This window comes from Ranitomeya imitator, chromosome 8 (genome assembly GCF_032444005.1).
Source record: "Ranitomeya imitator isolate aRanImi1 chromosome 8, aRanImi1.pri, whole genome shotgun sequence".
NCBI lineage: Eukaryota > Metazoa > Chordata > Amphibia > Anura > Dendrobatidae > Ranitomeya > Ranitomeya imitator.
This window is the reverse complement of record NC_091289.1, coordinates 25,073,629-25,096,156: the sequence shown is the minus strand read 5'-3', so window position 1 is coordinate 25,096,156 and position 22,528 is coordinate 25,073,629. Positions and strand designations below refer to the sequence as shown.

General features: G+C 42.1%; 1 protein-coding gene across 2 annotated transcripts in view; it reads left to right on the top strand.

The window, feature by feature from the left end:
• SNTN (sentan, cilia apical structure protein) overlaps positions 1-22,528 on the top strand; it is a 43,690-nt gene that overhangs the window by 8,338 nt on the left and 12,824 nt on the right. Inside the window, exons 1-2 of one of the 2 annotated variants that reach the window (XM_069736586.1) lie at positions 291-512; positions 7,725-7,855. In XM_069736586.1, the coding sequence (XP_069592687.1) occupies positions 375-512; positions 7,725-7,855 (269 nt within the window). In that variant the 5' untranslated portion in view covers positions 291-374. Of the gene's footprint in view, positions 1-290; positions 513-7,724; positions 7,856-22,528 lie in introns of those variants that run through there. The other variant, XM_069736585.1, reaches the window with a different exon arrangement.

Sequence of the window (22,528 nt, the reverse complement as noted above, 5' to 3'; positions counted from 1 at the left end):
TCGGCCCATGACAACCACGCTCAGGCACCTTACAAATGCCCCTAGAGAAAAATCTAATCCTAATATTACTAATGCAAATCTAAGGTCCTGCTCAAAAGATGTCCTGAGTCACGTAGGTGAAATAGGTCAGGTTTACAATCATGTTAAGATGTCATCCACTTGAGGAACATGAAACCGAACGGCATATGTTTTACACGAGTCTGTGCAAGCATCATATGCGCAGGGAGTGTCAGATTCATTAATTATCAAGAGTTTTACAAAGTTCCTTGCAATAAACAAAGAGAGAAAGAGGAGCCCGTGACGGAGGAAGCGTGGATCACACCAGGCCAGTCCTTCATCTGAGATAGAAAAGTGAGATGAACAAGGATTGAAACATGGCCGTGGTGGAATCTGCAGTCTACAACCTCCTGGGGGTTTTTCACAAATACTCCGCCAAGGAGGGAGATAATTTAACATTAAACAGGTCTGAATTAGCCACATTACTGGAGAGTGAACTGCCGTGCTGCTACAGGGTAAGTTGCTCGTCACTTGGTGCCATCGTTCAAGAACCTTCTACTGCCAATTTTCCATTGCTATTTATGCCCATATGCTATATTCTTGCAGCTGTGTCGCTCTTTGGGCATCGAAGACCTTCATAATGCAATAACTCGAGAATTCAATAGAAATAGTTGGCAAATCTATTGCCAAATTTAGGAAACCAGTGTGGTTTAAACTGCCGTTATGGAAGGGGTTGGTTAGAGGTGCCCGGCATCCTAGGCTTGTGACCATCAATAATCATAATATAAAACGCATTTTAGTATTACTTAAACATTGTGCCGCACAGTTTTTAGATGATTTTATGCTTTTAGGAATTATTTGGGAGCTGTATGTTGGCATTGTCCAATGGAAGTGGTTGGTGACAGCATAGCCTTTTATATTAAGGGTGCCATTTTGGTTATTTGGTCAACGTACGGCACAGTTTATCAGCACACTAATGTATGGCAGAACCCTATGTTGGAGAGTGGTGTTAAAGGAGTTCTATTTTAAATACTGTACATGCTATCACTAGAATTGAGCGAATATGTACGGAAATGATCGCCTTATCTGAATTTGCCATATTCGTGCCACATCGGTAGCCTATTTGTCCCGAATTTGGGTTTGACGTTCATTTTTCTACTCCCATTGACTCCAATGGCGGTCGGCTGTGTTCGTCAAATATCGCAAATTCAATATTTGCCAGAGATCTTAATCTGAACCGAATATTGAAAAATTCACTCAACTCTAGTTATCACGTATCCAAATGGTTGATCGCTTGAGGTTCAACTGCACCGATCGGCAGAATGGGGAACTTTTATCTCTGACTGGGCATTTTTTATCCCTGTTTCAAAACGGAGTGGCAGATTGGATGCCCGACCACCACTACAGTCATTCTCTATGGAGCTATCAGATAAAAAAAAAACTAGCGGACAGCATGGAATGAATGGAGAGGTGATGAAGCATCCAATATGCCACTCCATTGTAATGGGGATAAAGGTTCACATTTTCGGTGAATAATGTCTATAAATGGTACATTAATCAGGTTTAAAGGGAACATGTAATTAGAAAACGGGGAATTGTTTTTAGATGTTTTAATATTAAACATATTTTGGTAGCTTTGATTTTATTTACTGTCTATCTATTTACTTTATATATCTATATATTTTAATATATATATATATATATATATATATATATATATATATATATATATATATATATATACTGTCATGGCTGAAAATGTTAATACCCTTGAAATTGTTCCAGAAAGTGAAGTATTTCTCCCAGAAAAGTATTGCAATTACACGTTTTGCTATACACATGTTTATTTTCTTTCTGTTTTTTGGAACAAAACAAAAAAGCAGAGGAATAAAAACAAGTAAACTTAAAGCGAACCTGTCAGCAGGAATTTGCTCAGTAAACTACAGACAGTGTCAGGTTACCGCTGTTAAACTGATTAAAATGATACTTGGGGTGAAGAAATCTGTCTTGCAGTTCTTGTGTAATCAGTGTTAGAAGTTTTCAGTTAATGATATGCCCGTGCTCCAGGGCGGGATTGTAGGCAGAGTCTTATCTTCCTGCTCTAAGCCAGAGAAGCCAATGAAAGACCGGCTCACAGGCCACCCCAAAGCACTGCCAACCTGACAATGCCTGTAGTTTACATAGCAAAATCCTGCTGACAGGTTCGCTTTAATATTTGGTTGCACACCCTTTGGAATAAATAACTGCAATCAATTGCCTCCTATAAGCTTCTTACACCTCTTAATTGGAATTTTGGACCATTCTTCTCAAGGTCTCTCATATTTGAAGGTGCCTTCTCCCAACAGAAATTTTAAGATTTCTCCACAGGTGTTCAATGGGATTTAGATCCGGACTTATTGCTGCCACTTCAGAACTCTCCAGCTCTTTGTTTCCATCCATTTCTGGGGGCTTCTTGAAGTATATTTGGGGTCATTGTCTTTCTGGAAGATCCATGATCCAGGAAGCAAACCCAGTTTTCTATCACTGAGCATTACATTGCAACCCAAAATCATTTGGTAATCTTCAGATTAAATGATGCCTTGCACACAGTCAAGGCATTCAGTGCCAGATGCAACAACCCAACCCCAAAACATCTTTGAACCTCCACCGTATTTGACTGTAAGTACTATGTTCTTTTCTTTGTAGGCCTCATTCCGTTTTCGGTAAACAGTAGAATGATGTGCTTTACCATAAAGCCTTATCTTGGTCTCACCTGTCCACAAGATGCTTTCACAGAAGGATTTTGGCTTACTCACATACATTTTGAAAACTGCAGTCTAGCTTTTTTATGTGTGTGGGGTCCTCCTGGGACTTTTTCTAAAGCGTTTTATTTAATTCAAATGTTGATGGATAGTCCACACTGACACTGATGCACCCTGAGCCAGCAGGGCAGCTTGAATTTCTTTGGAACTTGATTGGGGCTGCTTATACACCATCTGGGCTATCCTGCATTGCCACCTTTCATCAGTTTTTCTCTGCAGTGCTTATCCAGGAACATTAGATACATTAGTTGTAAACTTCTTGATTATGTTACACACCGTGGATAAGGGAACATCAAGATCTCTGGAGATGGACTTGTAACCTTGACATTTTTGATACAGTTCAACAATATTGGTTCTTAAGGCCTCGGACAGTTCTCTTTTTCTCTTTCTGTTCTCCATGCTTAGTGTGGCACACGCAGATCCACCATTCACAATAGGTGATGTCACAGCTCACCTCCTCCTCCTGTATAATGACTGGTAACACCTCTATATACAGTAGATAACACAGGATCCACCATTCACAATAGGTGATGTCACAGCTCACCTCCTCCTCCTGTACAATGACTGATAACACCTCTATATACAATAGATAACACAGGATCCTCCATTCACAATAGGTGATTGATGTCACAGCTCACCTCCTCCTCCTGTACAATGACTGATAACACTTCTATATACAGTGGATAACACAGGATCCACCATTCACAATAGGTGATGTCACAGCTCACCTCCTCCTCCTGTACAATGACTGATAACACCTCTATATACAATAGATAACACAGGATCCTCCATTCACAATAGGTGATTGATGTCACAGCTCACCTCCTCCTCCTGTATAATGACTGGTAACACCTCTATATACAGTGGATAACACAGGATCCACCATTCACAATAGGTGATGTCACAGCTCACCTCTTCCTCCTGTATAATGACTGATAACACCTCTATATACAATAGATAACACAGGATCCTCCATTCACAATAGGTGATTGATGTCACAGCTCACCTCCTCCTCCTGTACAATGACTGATAACACTTCTATATACAGTGGATAACACAGGATCCACCATTCACAATAGGTGATGTCACAGCTCACCTCCTCCTCCTGTACAATGACTGATAACACCTCTATATACAGTAGATAACACAGGATCCACCATTCACAATAGGTGATGTCACAGCTCACCTCCTCCTCCTGTATAATGACTGATAACACCTCTATATACTGTTATGATCTTGTGGCCTAGGAGCAGCATGAGACGTACTCTGGAGAAGGTGGAACCTGTACTGACCGCAAACCCTGAACTTAACAGCGCAACCAGAAGTAGCCGTGGGGGGTACCTAACACTCCCTAGACCCCTCGACACAGCCTAAAAAATAACTACCCCTAAAGACAGAAACAGGAAACCTATCTTGCCTCAGAGAAAATCCCCAAAGGAAAGGCAGCCCCCCACAAATATTGACTGTGAGAGGAGAGGGAAATAACATACGCAGAAATGAAATCAGGATTTAGCATAGGAGGCCATACTAGCTAAAAAGAAAGAATAGGACAGAGTACTATGCGGTCAGTATTAAAACACTAGAAAATATCCACCACAGAAAATACAAAACACCACATCTGACTAAAGACATGGAGGGTATATCTGCATCTCCAGAGATATAGCTAGGCTGCAAAAAATCCTTCACAGACTAAGCTGGACAAGACAAAAACATGAAAATGCACAAAACTTTAAGGTCCACAGCAGGTGGACAGCAAAAACAAAGCCAGAACTTATCTTTGAAGAAAAGCACAGCAAACAGGAGAGACCAGAAGGGATGTGAATCCTCCAAAAACAATGGACAACTGGCACTGACTAAAGGATCAAGCAAGGCTATATAGCCCAGCCCAAATTGCAAAAAATAGATACACCTGATAAATGCTGCGATCCAACTACCGCAGCACTACCACTCATAACCACCGGAGGGAGCCCAAGAGCAGAATTCACAACAATATACAGTAGATAACACAGGATCCACCATTCACAATAGCTGATATCACAGCTCACCTCCTCCTCCTGTACAATGAATGATTACACCTCTATATACAGTAGATAATGTAGGATCCACCATTCACAATAGGTGATGTCACTGCTCACCTCCTCCTCCTCCTGTACAATGACTGATAACACCTCTATATACAGGAGCTAACACAGGATCCAGCATTCACAATAGGTGATGTCACAGCTCACCACCTCCTCCTGTACAATGACTGATAACACCTCTATATACAGTAGGTAACACAGGATCCACCATTCACAATAGGTGATGTCACAGCTCACCTCCTCCTCCTGTACACTGACTGATAACACCTCTATATACAGTAGATAACACAGGATCCACCATTCACAATAGCTGATATCACAGCTCACCTCCTCCTCCTGTACAATGAATGATTACACCTCTATATACAGTAGATAATGTAGGATCCACCATTCACAATAGGTGATGTCACAGCTAACCTCCTCCTCCTGTACAATGACTGATAACACCTCTATATACAGGAGATAACACAGGATCCAGCATTCACAATAGGTGATGTCACAGCTCACCACCTCCTCCTGTACAATGACTGATAACACCTCTATATACAGTAGGTAACACAGGATCCACCATTCACAATAGGTGATGTCACAGCTCACCTCCTCCTCCTGTACAGTGACTGATAACACCTCTATATACAGTAGATAACACAGGATCCACCATTCACAATAGGTGATGTCACAGCTCACCTCCTCCTCCTGTACAATGACTGATAACACCTCTATATACAGGAGATAACACAGGATCCACCATTCACAATAGGTGATGTCACAGCTCACCTCCTCCTCCTGTATAATGACTGATAACACCTCTATATACAGTAGATAACACAGGATCCACCATTCACAATAGGTGATGTCACAGCTCACCTCCTCCTCCTGTACAATGACTGATAACACCTCTATATACAGTAGATAACACTAGTTCCTCCATTCACAATAGGTGATGTCACAGCTCACCTCCTCCTCCTGTACAATGACTGATAACACCTCTATATACAGTAGATAACACAGGATCCACCATTCACAATAGGTGATGTCACAGCTCACCTCCTCCTCCTGTACAATGACTGATAACACCTCTATATACAGTAGATAACACTAGTTCCTCCATTCACAATAGGTGATGTCACAGCTCACCTCTTCCTGTGTAATGACTGATAACACCTCTATATACAGTAGATAACACAGGATCCACCATTCACAATAGGTGATGTCACAGCTCACCTCCTCCTCCTGTACAATGACTGATAACACCTCTATATACAGTAGATAACACAGGATCCACCATTCACAATAGGTGATGTCACAGCTCACCTCCTCCTCCTGTACAATGACTGATAACACCTCTATATACAGTAGATAACACAGGATCCACCATTCACAATAGGTGATGTCACAGCTCACCTTCTCCTCCTGTACAATGACTGATAACACCTCAATATACAGTAGATAACACAGAATCCACTATTCTCAATAGGTGATCACACAACATTCGCATTACATTCTCTAATAGAATTCGCAATGTCATCTCTAAACAACAGGATTCTATATTTTACATTGAAGGCATCAGTTGGAGGAATAGTGCACATATGGAAATCCTCCCAGTACACCGCCGATGTACAATGTAATCATGGTGTGAATGCACTTAAAGGGAAGGTACCGCGTTTGTAGGTCATTAATAAATCACTGTAATGTAGCATAACATGATGCTATAAGCAAGTTTGAAATGCATGTGAAACAGATTTCATGTGTTATATGAGTTTAAAGAATGCACTGGGGGCTGACATCTTGGTTTTGCAGCAGTAGCAGGGCACTATCAATGTCATTTTACGGCACCCCATGGACATAGGAGATAACAGACCGGCGCTGACCCTATCTGTAACATTGCAGCAGCATTAGCAGCGAGCTGGGCACGCCTCTGTGGGCTGCACAACTCACTGCTGTAGGTGTGACTAGCTGCCATTTTATTATAGCCCTGTGCTCTCTATCGCAGGACAGAAGAAGCCCTCACTGCTCCTCTGTACTCCAAGCAGGCACATCCTCTGCTCCTCACAAGCTGCCCTGTGTGCTTCTCCTGCTGTGTCTCCGCCTCCCCCTCACACACAGTCCCTGTGATCTCTGGTAAGCTGCACTCACAGCCTGCAGAGAGGGAGGTGACACCTGGAGAGAGAGAGCAGGGCAGCTGACAGGACAGGGATTAAGATGGGGGAAGGGGGATGGCAAGAATGTTTTTCACAAAAAATGCTGCTGAGCCCACTGTGTTCTGCTCCTCTGTAAACAAGCTGTGACTCTGATGCAGTAACTGCTGGTGATAGCAGGTCACAGGGCAGTCACACACAAAATGGTGCTGCCCTGTGATGCTGCTCTTCATTCTGCCCCAGGGATATTAGACCACCCAAAAGGGGAGGGAAGTGGTGATGTCAGCAGTTACTGCCCCAATTTTGCTGCTAACAGGAAAGCTGGTAAATCTTACTATAGCTGCTTGAGGTCTAAAACGGAAAATGCTCCCCCTAGTGGTAAATATGTATATTTGTAGAAAAATATATAATATTTTTCATATAGAAATGTTTGCAAACACTGCAAACATTGCATTAATACATTTTAATTACTATTTTAAGTTTAATTTCACAAAAAAACTAAATACAAGAAAACTGGTGGCACCTTCCCTTTAAGATAATAGTCCCAGATCTTGACAAACAGCAGACGTTTAGTCCCTGAAATAAAGCTTTTATGGAGCAGGCGTGACAATCTTATTGTTTATCTGATACTGCTGTGAGTACAGATCATGAATTCTTCATATGTTCGTTATCATGTGACTGCTAAGATGCCGTATTCTCTCTTTCAGGACGATGCTATGAGGATGCTGGATTTGGATGGAGATGGAGAGGTTGACTTCATGGAATTCATAGAATTTATTACAGAAGTCACCACTGAACTACAGAACATGTATATTCAAAATGTGTTAAAATATAAAAGGTAAAATATAAATAGTGAAAAACACAGAGATGGACCAATGATACGATGGATAGATAGATAGATAGATAGATAGTAGACAGATGATAGATAGATAATAGATAGATAGATAGATAGATAGATAGATAGATAGATAGATAGATAGATAGATAATAGATAGATAGATAGATAGATAGATAGATAGATAGATAGATAGATAGATAATAGATGATAGATAATAGATAGATAGATAGATAATAGATAGATAGATAGATAATAGATAAATAGATAGATCATAGATAGATACATAATAGATAGATAGATGATAGATAGATAGATAGATAGATAGATAGATAGATAGATGATAGATAATAGATAGATAGATAGATAGATAGATAGATAGATAGATAGATAGATGATAGATAGATAATAGAAAGATAGATAATAGATAGATAGATAGATAGATAGATAGATAGATAGATAGATAGATGATAGATAGATAATAGAAAGATAGATAGGTAGATAGATAGATAATAGATAGATAGATGATAGATAGATAGATAGATAGATAGATAGATAGATAGATGATAGATAGATAGATAGATCATAGATAGATACATAATAGATAGATAGATGATAGATAGATAGATAAATAGATAGATCATAGATAGATACATAATAGATAGATAGATCCGCCCACCATTCCCAGGAGTAAGCTGCATTTGACATGAGCTCCTGAAATTTAAGCAATTTATACCTTGTAATGGGCAACCTGTAAGACGAAACTTGGAAAATACGTGCTCCATGGAAGGCAAAAGCGAGCAGGACTAAAATACACCCAAGAAAGAAAAATATAAACCAGGATAAAAGAGGAATTTCGATGATAAGGAAGATCTACCCCCTGCACAGGATTCAAGCAGCAGAGCATATGAAAGCTGGAAGACCCCAGAGCTAAACACCAAGAGGTAAGGCCATCTCTCTGCATCTCAAACCCTTTAGCATTGAACTCTATAGAATCAAAACCTATAGAATCTCCCCAGAAAACAAGCACAATATAAAATAAGCAACATGGAAAGAAATAATATTTTGGATAATGAAAATCCCAGCACTATAGCTAAGCCCCCTATAGAGGTCAGTGCCTCAGCTCCAGCAGATGGCAGGGTCTCAGGCGTCAAGGAGATAACATATCCCAGATATCACAGGAGCTTGAGAGAAAAAAAGGCCATAAAACATTCCATCATCAAAGAGGAACCAGAAACTCTCTTTGCAGACTTTACTAAGAAAGAGAATAGAAAAGCAAATTATCTCTTCTATAGTGAGCAGCCTGAGGCATGGCACACAGCCTTGTGCAAATACTATAAAAACATTCTAAAAAATGGCATCAACAGGGGCCGACAAATCAGAGTAAAAGACCCACAAAACAAGGATATCTCACTCACCATCAATCTATACCACTCTGGCATAATAGTCATACAGGGCAATGAGGACAACCTCGAGGCATTTGAGGAAATCTTCCCTCATATCAAACTCAAGGCTCAAAAATATAAAATAGTAAAGCCAGCACGTAGAAAGAGTGATGGGCCCACACGTACAAAAAAGACCACCAGGGACCCCCCTGCAGCCCAAAGCCCTAATAATGCACTCCCCTCATTGGACACCCTCAGAGAATGCCTGTCCCAGCTGGAGAGGGACTTCACACTGCTTAAGGAACAGATCCAAAGACAGACAAATGACCCAACAGATGCAGAGATAACCAAACTGAGGTGTGTACTGGACTCAGCGGTGCAGGAAATCAAACATGAACTATATGAACTACGGCAAGAAAATGCTAAATTAAAAGGAGAAATAGAAAACCTAAAGAGCCAGACACCACCCCTAACACAGGAGGGGGACCCAGGGAAGGAGACAGGTGAAGACACAATGAGAGCTAACAGCCAAACCACCACTAACTTAAATAACTGCCTATATATTGAGGGCAAAAGAGAAAATAACCAAGAACCACAGGATGGGCCAGACCCAAGCACCAAACAAACCCCAAGTCTAGAACAAAAGCAGACCACAACAACAGGACAGAGCAACAAGAAGAACGTAAACAGAATCTCCCATAGGAGCAGCCAACCAACATGTCCGGATATAGTCCTGATTATAGACTCCAACGGAAAATACCTCAATACAAGGCGACTCTTCCCAGGAAAAAAGGTCTCCAAAATCCGCTGCTCAACTATAGAACAAGCAAAGGCCGTAATTGACAATCCATATTTCATCAACCCAAACCACATCATCATACATACTGGCACCAACAATCTCCAGGACCAACACCAGCAGGTAGCAGGACAATTGTGTCAGCTGGCAGAGACCACACAACAGAAGTTCCCCAGCAGCAAGATCATCCTGTCATCTCTGCTGCCAAGAAAAGATTCCTTCCAATACATCACCCAAGACGTCAACAGAGAACTAATAGCCAAGATCAATACGATGCTAGACATCACCCTGGCACAACATCCCATCATAAACCTCCACCACCTGTATGATGACAAACATCTTAACAACCAAGGAGTCAGCCTTCTTGCCAAAGAACTTAAAGACATTGTACTCAACAGAGTCCCTGGACCAAGAACCCATACAAACCGAAAACCTATAGGAAGAGCACCAACTAACAGACCTAATATGGAATATGCTCAACGAACTGAAAACTGCAACCTGTATGGAAAACCAGTCTATGAGAGACACAAACCATGGAAGACACCACCCTCCCTACACAGAGTGAAACAGAGCAGTGAGCTGGCAGAAATAAAGACCATGATCAGCTCCATATGCAAGAAACTCACGCGACTGGACCAATTGCCTACAACAAGTTCACCAGTCAGCAACCCAAGATGTCCTATGCAGGACAGCCCATTACAAGGTATACAGCTACACAATGTCAACTCTAATCATTAGTAGCTGGAACATCCAGGGCCTGAACACCTCAGCCTTTGGATACAAGACAAATGACCCAGACTTTAACCAAAGACTGAAAGACATTGATATACAGATCCTCCTTGAAACATGGACTAAGGCCAATAATGAATCCTATGTCCCCATCGGATACAGGGAATTCTCTGTCTCCGCCCTGAAAAACAAAAACATCAAACAGGGCCGGAGCTCAGGAGGAATATTAGTATGGTACAAAGAAGAGCTCCATGAACATATCAGAGCAGTGAAGAGAGGAGACAGCCATATCTGGATAAGAATAAGCCGCTCCATCCTCACATCCGTGGCCGACATCTACCTCTGTGCAGTGTACGTAGCACCTCCAGAGTCTCCATACTTCAACCCAGACAGCTTTGAGACCCTAAAGACTGAAGCTGCCCATTTCCAGACTCTTGGGAACGTTCTCATCTACGGAGACCTCAACGCAAGAACGGGAAGAGAAAGAGACTACCTGACCACTGATGGAAACATCTATATACTTGGAGCAGATACCGACTGTGACAACCCAGTGCACACCGACAGGAACAGCTATGATTGCACAGTTAATAAAAGTGGCAGAACGCTGTTGAACCTATGCCGAAGCCTTGGACTTCGTATCCTCAATGGCCGCACCAAGGGAGACTCACTGGGAAGACATACCCTAAACTCCCATGTGGGCAGCAGTGTGATAGACTATGCCATCACAGATATGGACCCTACAAATATTGGCGCCCTTATAGTCACCCCACAAACACATCTGTCAGACCATAACCAACTGCTCCTATACATCAAATCCACAAAGAAATCACCCTCACAAACCCCGCAAAAGACCGGCCTCTTTAGCCTGCCACCATCCTTCAAATGGTCCAAGATGTCGGCCCCAAAATACAAAGATGCCATCAACAGACCAGAGATCAAGGAGAAGCTCCAATGTTTCCATAATAACGTGTATGAACTCAAACCAGAAGGAGTACACCTAGCGGTAAGAGACCTTAACGACATTCTATGTGCCATGGCAGAAATGTCTGACCTGAAAAGAATCATCAACAAGAGACCGAGTAAACAAAATCCCAACAACTGGTTTGACAAAGAATGCAAGACCATACGGAAGGCCCTAAGAATGGCCTCAAATAAAAAACACAGAGACCCCAATAACCCCACTCTGAGAGAAGCCTACCACACCGTACAACGAAATTACAAAGCCATCCTCAGAAAGAAAAAGCAAAACGACATCTCTACCAAACTCCTCCAACTCCAAGATGCCCTTGAAGACAACAAATTTTGGGAACTGTGGAATCACCTTGGATCCAACCAGAAAAGCAACAGCCTCCACATCCAGAGCGGCAACATCTGGCTCCAGTACTTCAAGGACCTCTACAATGACATCCCAAGTGAAGACCTGAACCTGGCACAAAAAGAGCTTGTGAAAAAACTGAAAGATATGGAGGAAAAGTTCAAAGATTTCCAAAATCCTCTGGATACACCAATCACACTGACAGAAATAACAGAAAGGATCACACAGATAAAAGGTAAAAAAGCCAGTGGTCCAGATGGGATCCTCCCAGAAATGCTGAAATACAGCCCTCCAGACATCCAGGCTGCGATAACAAAACTATTTAATATTGTACTGCAGGCCGGCTGCTTCCCCAAAAACTGGAACCAAGGCCTCATAACCCCTATACACAAAAATGGGGACAAGTACGACCCAGCAAACTACCGAGGGATATGTGTCAGCAGCAACCTGGGTAAACTCTTCAACTGCATCCTGAACAAGAGGATCCTCACCTTCCTCACCGAGCACAACGTCCTCAGCAAGAGCCAAGCAGGGTTCATGCCAAACCACCGCACCACTGACCACATCTACACTCTGCACAGCCTCATCAAGAGCCACGTCCACAATACAAAGAACGGGAAGATATACGCTTGTTTTGTGGACTTCAAGAAGGCCTTCGACTCAGTGTGGCACCCAGGACTATTCCTAAAATTGCTGGGGAGCGGAATAGGAGGCAAAACATATGATGTCATCCGAAGCTCCTACACAGAGAACAGTTGCAGTGTGAAGGTCAACGGAAGGAGGACAGCCTATTTCCAACAAAGTCGAGGAGTGAGACAGGGCTGCAGCCTCAGTCCAACGCTCTTTAACATCTACATCAACGAGCTGGCAGTGGCCCTAGAGTCCTCCTCAGCACCAGGACTCACCCTCCATGACACCCAGGTGAAATTTCTGCTGTATGCAGATGACCTCGTGCTGTTATCACCAACTGAGAAAGGCCTCCAAGATCATCTGAAAATCCTAGAGACCTTCAGCAGCACATGGGCACTGCCAATCAACGAGAAAAAAACTAATATCATGGTGTTCCAGAAAAGAAAGCAGAAACCCACTGGCAATCCTACCTTTATGATAGACAACCGTCCACTTACTGAAACCAACAGGTACACCTACCTGGGCCTAGAACTCAGCCAGTCAGGGAGCTTCAAGCAAGCCATAGAGTCACTAAAAGACAAGGCATCCAAAGCCTTCTATGCCATCAGAAGGCGTCTGTACCACCTCAAGGCACCAGTAACCGTATGGCTAAAAATTTTTGACTCCATCATTGCCCCAATTCTTCTATACGGTAGTGAGGTCTGGGGCCCAGTCTCATACCCAAACTGGTCAAAGTGGGACGCTGGGCCGACAGAAATATTCCACCTAGAGTTCTGCAAGCATCTTCTCCAAGTCCATCGGATCACATCAAATAGCGCCTGCCGAGCAGAGCTGGGCAGATTCCCACTACACATCGCAATAAAGAAGAAGGCGCTGTCATTCAAGGCTCATCTACAAAGTAGCAGTCCCAGCTCCTACCATCACAAAGCCTTCCTACACCAGGAAGCCTCAGGAAGCCTCCCAAGGAAAAGTACCCAAAGCCAGTCTGACCAAGCCATCAACCTCCATGGCCTGACAAAAGGTGAAATCCAGAAAATGGTACACAAAGTCAAAGAGGAATATCTCAGCATCTGGAGGAACGACATAAACAAATCCCAGAAACTGACAATATACCGGAATCTACAGAGGGAGTACAAACTGGCCCCATATCTAGAGAAACTAGAAAACCCCAAAGATCGACAGATCCTGAGCCGGTACAGACTGAGCGCCCACAGCCTACTCATCGAATCCGGGCGGCACCGACAGAACTACAAGCCTCGAGAGAACAGACTCTGCCAGCAGTGCCCCCAGGAGGCCGTGGAGGATGAGGCCCACTTCCTGCTGAGGTGCCCCAAATACTCCGCAGTGAGGGACACTCACTTCAAGAGACTGTCTGATCTCCTCCCAGATTTCACCTCCAAGGAGGAGGAAGAGAAACTGCCGATAATACTGGGGGAAGAGGAAAGTGCAGTGGCCGTAGCAGCGGAATATGTCAGTGCCTGCCACAGACTAAGAGGAGCCTGATATGTCATGGACTCCCGTACCCCAACACTGGACATATCCCTATCCCCCGACTAAAGAGCCCGATATGTCATGGACTCCTATACCCCACCCTGGAAACATCCCCTATCCTCTAAAAGGAATTTGATATTCCCTGGACCTCTATATGCCCCCCCTCCCCCACCCCCGTATTTTTACCATATGCTTTGGCAATGCTAACATGTACTTAGTCCTGCCAATAAAGCTCATTTGAATTTGAATTTGAATTTGAATTTGATAGATGATAGATAGATAGATAGATAGATGATAGATAGATAATAGAAAGATAGATAGGTAGATAGATAGATAGATAATAGATAGATAGATGATAGATAGATAGATAGATAGATAGATAGATAGATAATAGATAGATAGATAGATAGATAATAGAAAGATAGATAGATAGGTAGATAGATAGATAGATAATAGATAGATGATAGATAGATAGATAGATAGATAGATAGATAGATAGATAGATAGATAGATAGATAGATAGATAGATAATAGATAGATAGATGATAGATAGATAGATAGATATATAGATAGATAGATAGATAGATAGATAGATAATAGATAGATAGGTAGATAGATAGATAGATAGATAATAGATAGATAGATAATAGATAGATAGATAGATAGATAGATAATAGAAAGATAGATAGATAGATAATAGATAGATAGATAGATAGATAGATAGATAGATAGATAATAGAAAGATAGATAGGTAGATAGATAGATAGATAATAGATAGATAGATAGATAGATAGATAGATAGATAGATAATAGATAGATAGATAGATAGATAGATAGATAATAGATAGATAATAGATAGATAATAGATAGATAGATAATAGATAGATAGATAGATGATAGATAGATAGATAGATAGATAGATAGATAGATAGATAGATAGATAGATAGATAGATAGGTAGATAGATAGATAGATAGATAGATAGATAGATAGATAGATAGATGATAGATAGATAATAGAAAGATAGATAGGTAGATAGATAGATAGATAGATAGATAGATAGATAGATATGTCACTGGGTATAATAATTACCTTTCCACTTACAGTATAGCACCATGTATCAGTGAGAGAATGCACATTGTATTCTGAGTCAATACATTTCCTAGGAAACCAAGGAGCTCCGAGAAGAATATCCTGGCAGTAAAGCCGAGCTCTGCTTATTATGGAGCCACTACTAGAATTATTTCTCCCACAAGTTTTCCACAAGTCGAATAATAAGAGCAGGAGACCTGCCTGGTTCTCTTGTCTGCTTCATGGTTGTACCTCTGTGCTTTACAGAATAACTACTGGTGACTGGAAGTGAACTTTTTTTGTGAAATTTGAATGAATCTACTGTTGTTCTACAGCTTTCTAACCCTACCTATCTGACAAAGCTGTGACACTGACGTTGTCACACTGTCCAGATTCACTACAATGCAGCTGCTGAATTCCCTGCCTCTGCTTTTGTGCAGACTATCATAATTCCCCTGATTGGCTGCGCTATGCCATGTGATGTGATAGCTGAAGGACAGTATGGTTGCACATGAGGCCATGTGAGTCTTCTCTCGCTCCAAAAATCTTCTGCTTTTTGGAAATCGTCGGTGGGCATTTTTTGCAAATTTTTCGAATTGGACGGATCCTATAATTTTTCTAAATTTGAACACAAAGTTGATGCATATTAAATCCATCTGCTTATCTTTATTTATGACCGCACCTATTGGGTCTATTATACGTAGTGAGTGACTTTGGTAGGAGGCCATCAGAATGTCATCATGTTATCAGCCGCAAAACTCTTACCTGGGGAGATATTTTCCAAGTTTAGAGCCAAAACCTAATAGAATCCACGATGTACGAACTTTTAAAAAAAAGATCTTTCAACATAGCTTACTAATGTGCGGGTCATAAACATTGGATCAAAGTTGGCTGAAACTGCAAAATTTAAGGGATTGGCTAACAATTTTGTTCCTACGGGGCCATCCCAACTGTCCCCTGACAGCAGTTACCATATGTCATCAATCCTACTCTCAAAAGGAGTTGTAGCCCAGGCCTGTTACTGTCATGATCCAGACCGGGTTTTGGGTCTTGTCTCTCCTTTCCCAGTCTGGTCATGTCAGGGGTTAACTTTCTCTGCCTCGTTCCGGTGTCGGGTCTGCTATTTAACTGCGCTGCATCCTACAGACAGTGTCAGCTATATTTCCTGCGTATGGCATGTGTAGCTGGCTCTGGTGAAACCCTGATTTGTCCTGCTGCGTTTAGCTGACTTTGTCCATGTCTGTTCATTCCTCTCTTCCCGCCCCTGACTCTGTTTGTCCCTGTGTGTTTGGATTCTCTGGTACTCGGCTCTGCTTTGGCTCTGACCTGCTTCTGTCTCCTCCTTCTGATACTTCTGCTACGGACTGGTACTGACCTTTTGGTGCTCCTCTGACTTTGTGTTTGGAATTTCCCTTGATACTACGCTACTCTCTGGTATCTACCCGGCTTGTCTGACCATTCTGCTGCCACCTGGTGGTAGCCTCGCTGCAGTTCTGCTGGTCTGCTCTGAGCAGGATTTCAGCCCTCTCTCCACTATGTTGCTATTTAGTGGAGTCTGCACTTACCTACGGAGCTGCAGCGTGACAGTTACACTCCAAAATGGTATATTTGAAAATGTATTTAGTGATCCATCTGTCATGCCAAATCACAAACCGCAAATCATTGTTTTATAATATTCTACTTATAGGGAATCTGTTAGTTTGTAGTTTCCATTAATCATTTCGTAGGGCAATATTATTTTTGTTGTGCTGTTTCTGTTCTGTATAGCTTCTTCTCTAGTGCTCTCCAAGTCAGTACATATATGAGAACATCGTGAAGTCACCAAAACCTGAAGGAAGGGATCATCTCACCATCCAAGGAGGACAATTCAGTGTGAAAGCCACTTGTACTCACATAAGGACCCTGTTAGACCTTGTTTGGTCAGGGTGAGGTGTAACGAGTGTAGGTACACACCAGGCTGGTATCCAGGACAGATATGGAAGAAGGGTCCATGAGAGTTCCGGCACCAATGGGAAAATGTGAAAACATAACTTTTACTGTGCAATTAAAACACAGTGAGGAAAAGCAAAAAAAGCTAAAAAAAGAAAAAAAAGATCAATAATCCATAAGCCTACGCGTTTCGGCTTAGCAACCTTTATTTGCATAAGCTTATGGATCCTTCATCTTTTTTTTAATCTTTTTTGCTTTTTCTCACCATGTTTTTAATTCCACAGTAAAAGTTATGTTTTCACATTTTCCCATTGGTGCTTAGTCCTTTCATCACTAAAACCTTTCTTGAGTTTAAAAAAATAAAAAGTTCCCAATTTTTGGGGTTAAGCTTAGGCTGCAGAATTGGTCGGATGAAAGGCTTTTTGTCTTAAACCCGGCTATTATAAGTTTAACTTGTCAGTTTTTATATTTAAACCAATTATTTACAGCAATGATATTACGTATTATAGGAGCCATAATTACGAGCTGGCCGTACAGTTCTAGTTTCTTCTCTAGTGCTCTCCAAGTAAGTACACACATGGAAATATTGTGAAGTCTGATGTGTGGGGAATGTCTGTCTTATTTTTTATTACAATACATTAAATTACAGGACCCCTTTAAGCTTTTGGCATGAGTTAAATCTTTAGTTAAGAGTTAGAATAATATCCTGAGCAATGTAGGGACCACGGTGACATTTTAGCCCCTGAAAGTCACATTCTCCGCTGTGATCGCATGTGATAGAATGTTGCTCCCTATTAGTCATAAAAGTCATTTTCAGTCTTTGGACTCATTTCAGTAAAGTTTCTGCTCACTAAATAATTCACTTGTCATCATGATAAATATGTTTCCGATGTAAGCAACCGATCTGGAAGCCATTAAATGTTATACATCAGCTCGTGCCATAGGTTACCTTAGATTTCACAGTTCTGTGCCCAGGAGTTCTGTATCTGTCATATGTGGACAATTTATAATATGTCAGTAAATATTTCCTCCCCAGACACCGGCCTTTGTGTTCTTTTCTAGAAAGCTACGACTGCAATCATATTCAACTTTAAAGCATTAAAAAAAAAATTGTTAAAGGGAACCGGTCACCTTAGAAATCTCTTTTTACCTGCAGATCTAGGGTTAATGTGCAAGATGGCATTACTGGTCACTGTCAAAATTAAAATCCCTACAGACATCTCCTGAAAGAGGACATATCACCCCCTACCCCTCAAAATAAACATCTGGGATAATTGTAGCTAGGGAAGGTCAAAAACTAATTATAATAAGGGAAATGAGGGTCAAGATCTATCATGTTATTCCTTTGAAGCAGAGACCGCCTGCTGTGGACAGGTGATTAAAATAGGATATCTGCTGGGGAAAAAGACAGCAAAATTGAGATTTGTTTATGTATAGGCGGAGGAGTGCAGAGGTTTCCTTTGTTCCATAGAGGGAACTTCTTCTCAAGAAAGAATCTGCACAAGAGTATGACCATTGGGGTTTGTATCAATCTGATATTCATGGGATATAGGTTTTTAGCATCGTTGCGACAGGACGAGCAGAACACATTCACTCACATCGCCGTAATTCCACTAGAACCCCTCCAACTTAACACCGATACATGAGGCTGCACAGGTCATGTTTCATCTGTATGTAAAGTTAAAATCATGTTAAGAATTATGATGGAGATATATACCGCCTGGGATCTCCAGGGGCGAAGATATCCTTTAAGTTGTGGATCTCATGAAATTCTGAATGGCTGAGTACCTTCCTCAAACAGCACCCAGATGAGATCATCAAGGGGAGGTATCTGGGCATAACTTATAGCTGATAAAAAAACAGAATATGGGTTTGGATCATTGTTCATTCTAGGAAGACATACCGTAGTTCTCTGTGTGAGTGTCCATTTTCCTAATTGGAGCGCTTCCCTCCGCTAAGCTCCGAGCCATTTCCGTGACCAGGTTTAGTAGTTTTCTTTTATTATTCCTTTTAATTTCATGTGTTTGTATATTTTGTATTGTCTGCCTATCTTTCTGGATTAAATATATTAAATGTAATAGCTCTGCTCCTCTTGTTCTGTAAACCGCACTCCTGAAGCCATAAGCTGCCTGTAAAGGGTGCCCAATCAGCCCGTAAAAGCGATTGGTGGTGGCAGCTAGTAGTGGTTCCTTTTTTTGTTACTGCGGAGCTTGCAGTGGCCGTACGGGGTGTACATACATATATTACATGCGCTGGAATCGGAGGTGTATATACCATACGCTCACTGTGAATTCCGTGACGTCCATCACTCGTCAAACATTTGCGTAATTGTCCTGACAATTTGGAGGCAGCAGAGTTGCATTCGCTGTGTCAAAGTAGTAATAGTGGTGGGATTTGGGAGGGACTCCACGACTGAAAACCAGCAGCTCCCAGTCAGAAATATGTTAATTTTCACATAGTAAGTGGTTCAGTAAGGCAGCATGGAAGTATCATAATGCTATTCACCTGCAGATTAGTCCTTTATCTGCATCTAAATAGCATTTTCCAAAGTGATAGGTTCCTTTTCAAGCAGATCTGACATCAGATTTCATAACATAAACTGCAAAAACATTATTATATAGCTCTCTAAGATGTGATGAGGCTGGTATGCTTACTTTGGAAATTCCTGTCAGAGCTGATCCATATTCCTGATGTCTTATAAATCCAGATAAAGAGTAACAGACCTTATGAGCTCAAGTTTATTCAATCTCCTGCCATTAAGCTTGACTGAGAGCTGTAACTTGTACTGAGCAGTGTGAGATCTCAGCAGGGAGGAGGGACAGAGAGGAGCTGTCAATAAGGCTAGGTAGGTGAAGATTCAGCAGCCGTTAGGAGGTACAGTGAGGAGCTGTCAATCAAGCTAGGTGGTTGGAGATTCAGCAGCAGGGAGGAAGGACAGTGAGGAGCTGTCAATCAGGTTGGATGGGTGAAGATTCAGCAGCAGTTAGGATGTACAGTGAGTAGCTGTCACTCAGGCTAGGTGGTTGGAGATTCAGCAGCAGGGAGGAGGGACAGTGAGGAGCTGTCAATCAGGTTGGGTGGGTGAAGATTCAGCAGCAGTTAGGAGGTACAGTGAGGAGCTGTCAATCAAGCTAGGTGGTTGGAGATTCAGCAGCAGGGAGGAGGGACAGTGAGAAGCTGTTAAACAGGCTAGGTGGTTGGAGATTCAGCAGCAGGGAAAAGGGACAGAGAGGAGCTGTCAATGATGCTATGTGGGTGAAGATTCAGCAGCAGTTAGGAGGTACAGTGAGGAGCTGTCACTCAGGCTAGGTGGTTGGAGATTCAGCAGCAGGGAGGAGGGACAGTGAGGAGCTGTCAATCATGCAGGGTGGGTGGATATTCAGCAGCAGGGAGGAGGGACAGTGAGAAGCTGTTAAACAGGCTAGGTGGTTAGAGATTCAGCAGCAGGGAGAAGGGACAGTGAGGAGCTGTCACTCAGGCTAGATGGTTGGAGATTCAGCAGCAAGGAGGAGGAACAGTGAGAAGCTGTCAAACAGGTTAGCTGGGTGGAGATTTAGCAGCAGCAGGAAGGAGGAACAGTGAGGAGCTGTCAATCAGGCTAGGTGGGTGGAGATTCAGCAGCAGGAAGGAGGAACAGTGAGGAGCTGTCAATCAGGCTACGTGGGTGGAGATTCAGCAGCAGGAAGGAGGAACAGTGAGGAGCTGTCAATTAGGCTAGGTGGGTGGAGATTCAGCAGCAGGAAGGAGGAACAGTGAGGAGCTGTCAATCAGGCTAGGTGGTAGGAGATTCAGCAGCAGGAAGGAGGAACAGTGAGGAGCTGTCAATCAGGCTAGGTGGGTGCAGATTCAGCAGCAGGAAGGAGGAACAGTGAGGAGCTGTCAATCAGGCTAGGTGGTTGGAGATTCAGCAGCAGGGAGGAGGAACAGATTTATATAATTTCGCTGGATACCACTTACTTAATACTTGTACAGACAAGGCACAGAGAAAGGCAAGCCTTGCAACTTGTGAATGACATCCAACAATGAATATATAGGCCCTGGTAGTTACTTAGTTATTGCCCCTCTTATCTACTAAACAGGGCAAATAAATAGTGAATTTATATGTAGGGAGGGAGCCTGATCCTTCATCACCCGCTGGAGTTTTGGTTCTGTAGACTCCTGGTGCACCCATATTTGGGTCTGAAGAACCGAGGGAAGCCTGGCTATTGTAGCCATAATATTGAGTATGTCCTCATTACAGCAGTATAATGCGTTATATATTTTCCTGCAAGGTGTAATCTCAGGAGCCGTCCCATGTCCGATAATGCAGTAATTACCGGTCACCAGGTTAATGTGGATTATAATGATCGGCACTGACAAGTTACAGCAGATTGCTCTTAAAATTAGAGTTTTTATGGAGTCACAAGAGAGAGAAGGGTTCCAGATGTGAGCATCAGATCTGATTGAATAGTTTATACCATTAACTATTTTATGACCAAAGGGATTCATTTTTTTATATTAACCGTTAAATTCTGTAAAAAGCTAAATAAATATTTTTTGGGGAAAAAAAGGAAATTGTCCTTTATTATAATAGTGAGAAACCAATAAATGTAGCCAGGATATAGTGATATAATAATAATAATAATAATAATAATAATAATAATAATACATTCCTGCCTGCATATTTACAATTGATGATGATGGCTAATAGTATTTGAGGGTACTGTGACGACATGTAGGGTCTCTGGTCAGCGGTCATATATGGATGATGTAGCGATGCACAACAAAGCTCCATTTTTACCTCTTACACGCACACCTAATTAATATAACAGCGCAGTCAAAATTGTCCACCCGTATATTCTTAAAAGCAGCGCTAGACCATGAACATGTAAGTTATGTCAGCCATGGGAATATGTTTACTGGGGAAAAACATGAGCTTAAAAAACAAAAAATTATTTTCCCAAGCAATACGAAGAACTTAGAAGGCACAGGGCCATTTGAGGGGACAGATTTCACTGCCAACCCCATACTGCTATAGACTGATATATAGAAAAAATATGTGTTCAAAACACCAGGAAGACCCATCCGGAAGCTGAAATAGGACTGTCTTGACAAAATCAGGACTGTTGGGAAATATGCGGATAGATAGAAAGATAGATAGATATGGATCGCCCCCAGACACAGGGCCACAGGTTACTCAGTACCGGTCCTTTCTTCTCGGTTCTGGGGTTGTCACGGTGGCTGGACCCGGTCGTGACCCTGCTAAGGGGCATCCAATAAAGGTGATAGGAGTCTGTCAGAGGTTCGTGACACCACCTGTGGTGTTCGGTCAGAGGGACCGACGCTGCTGTG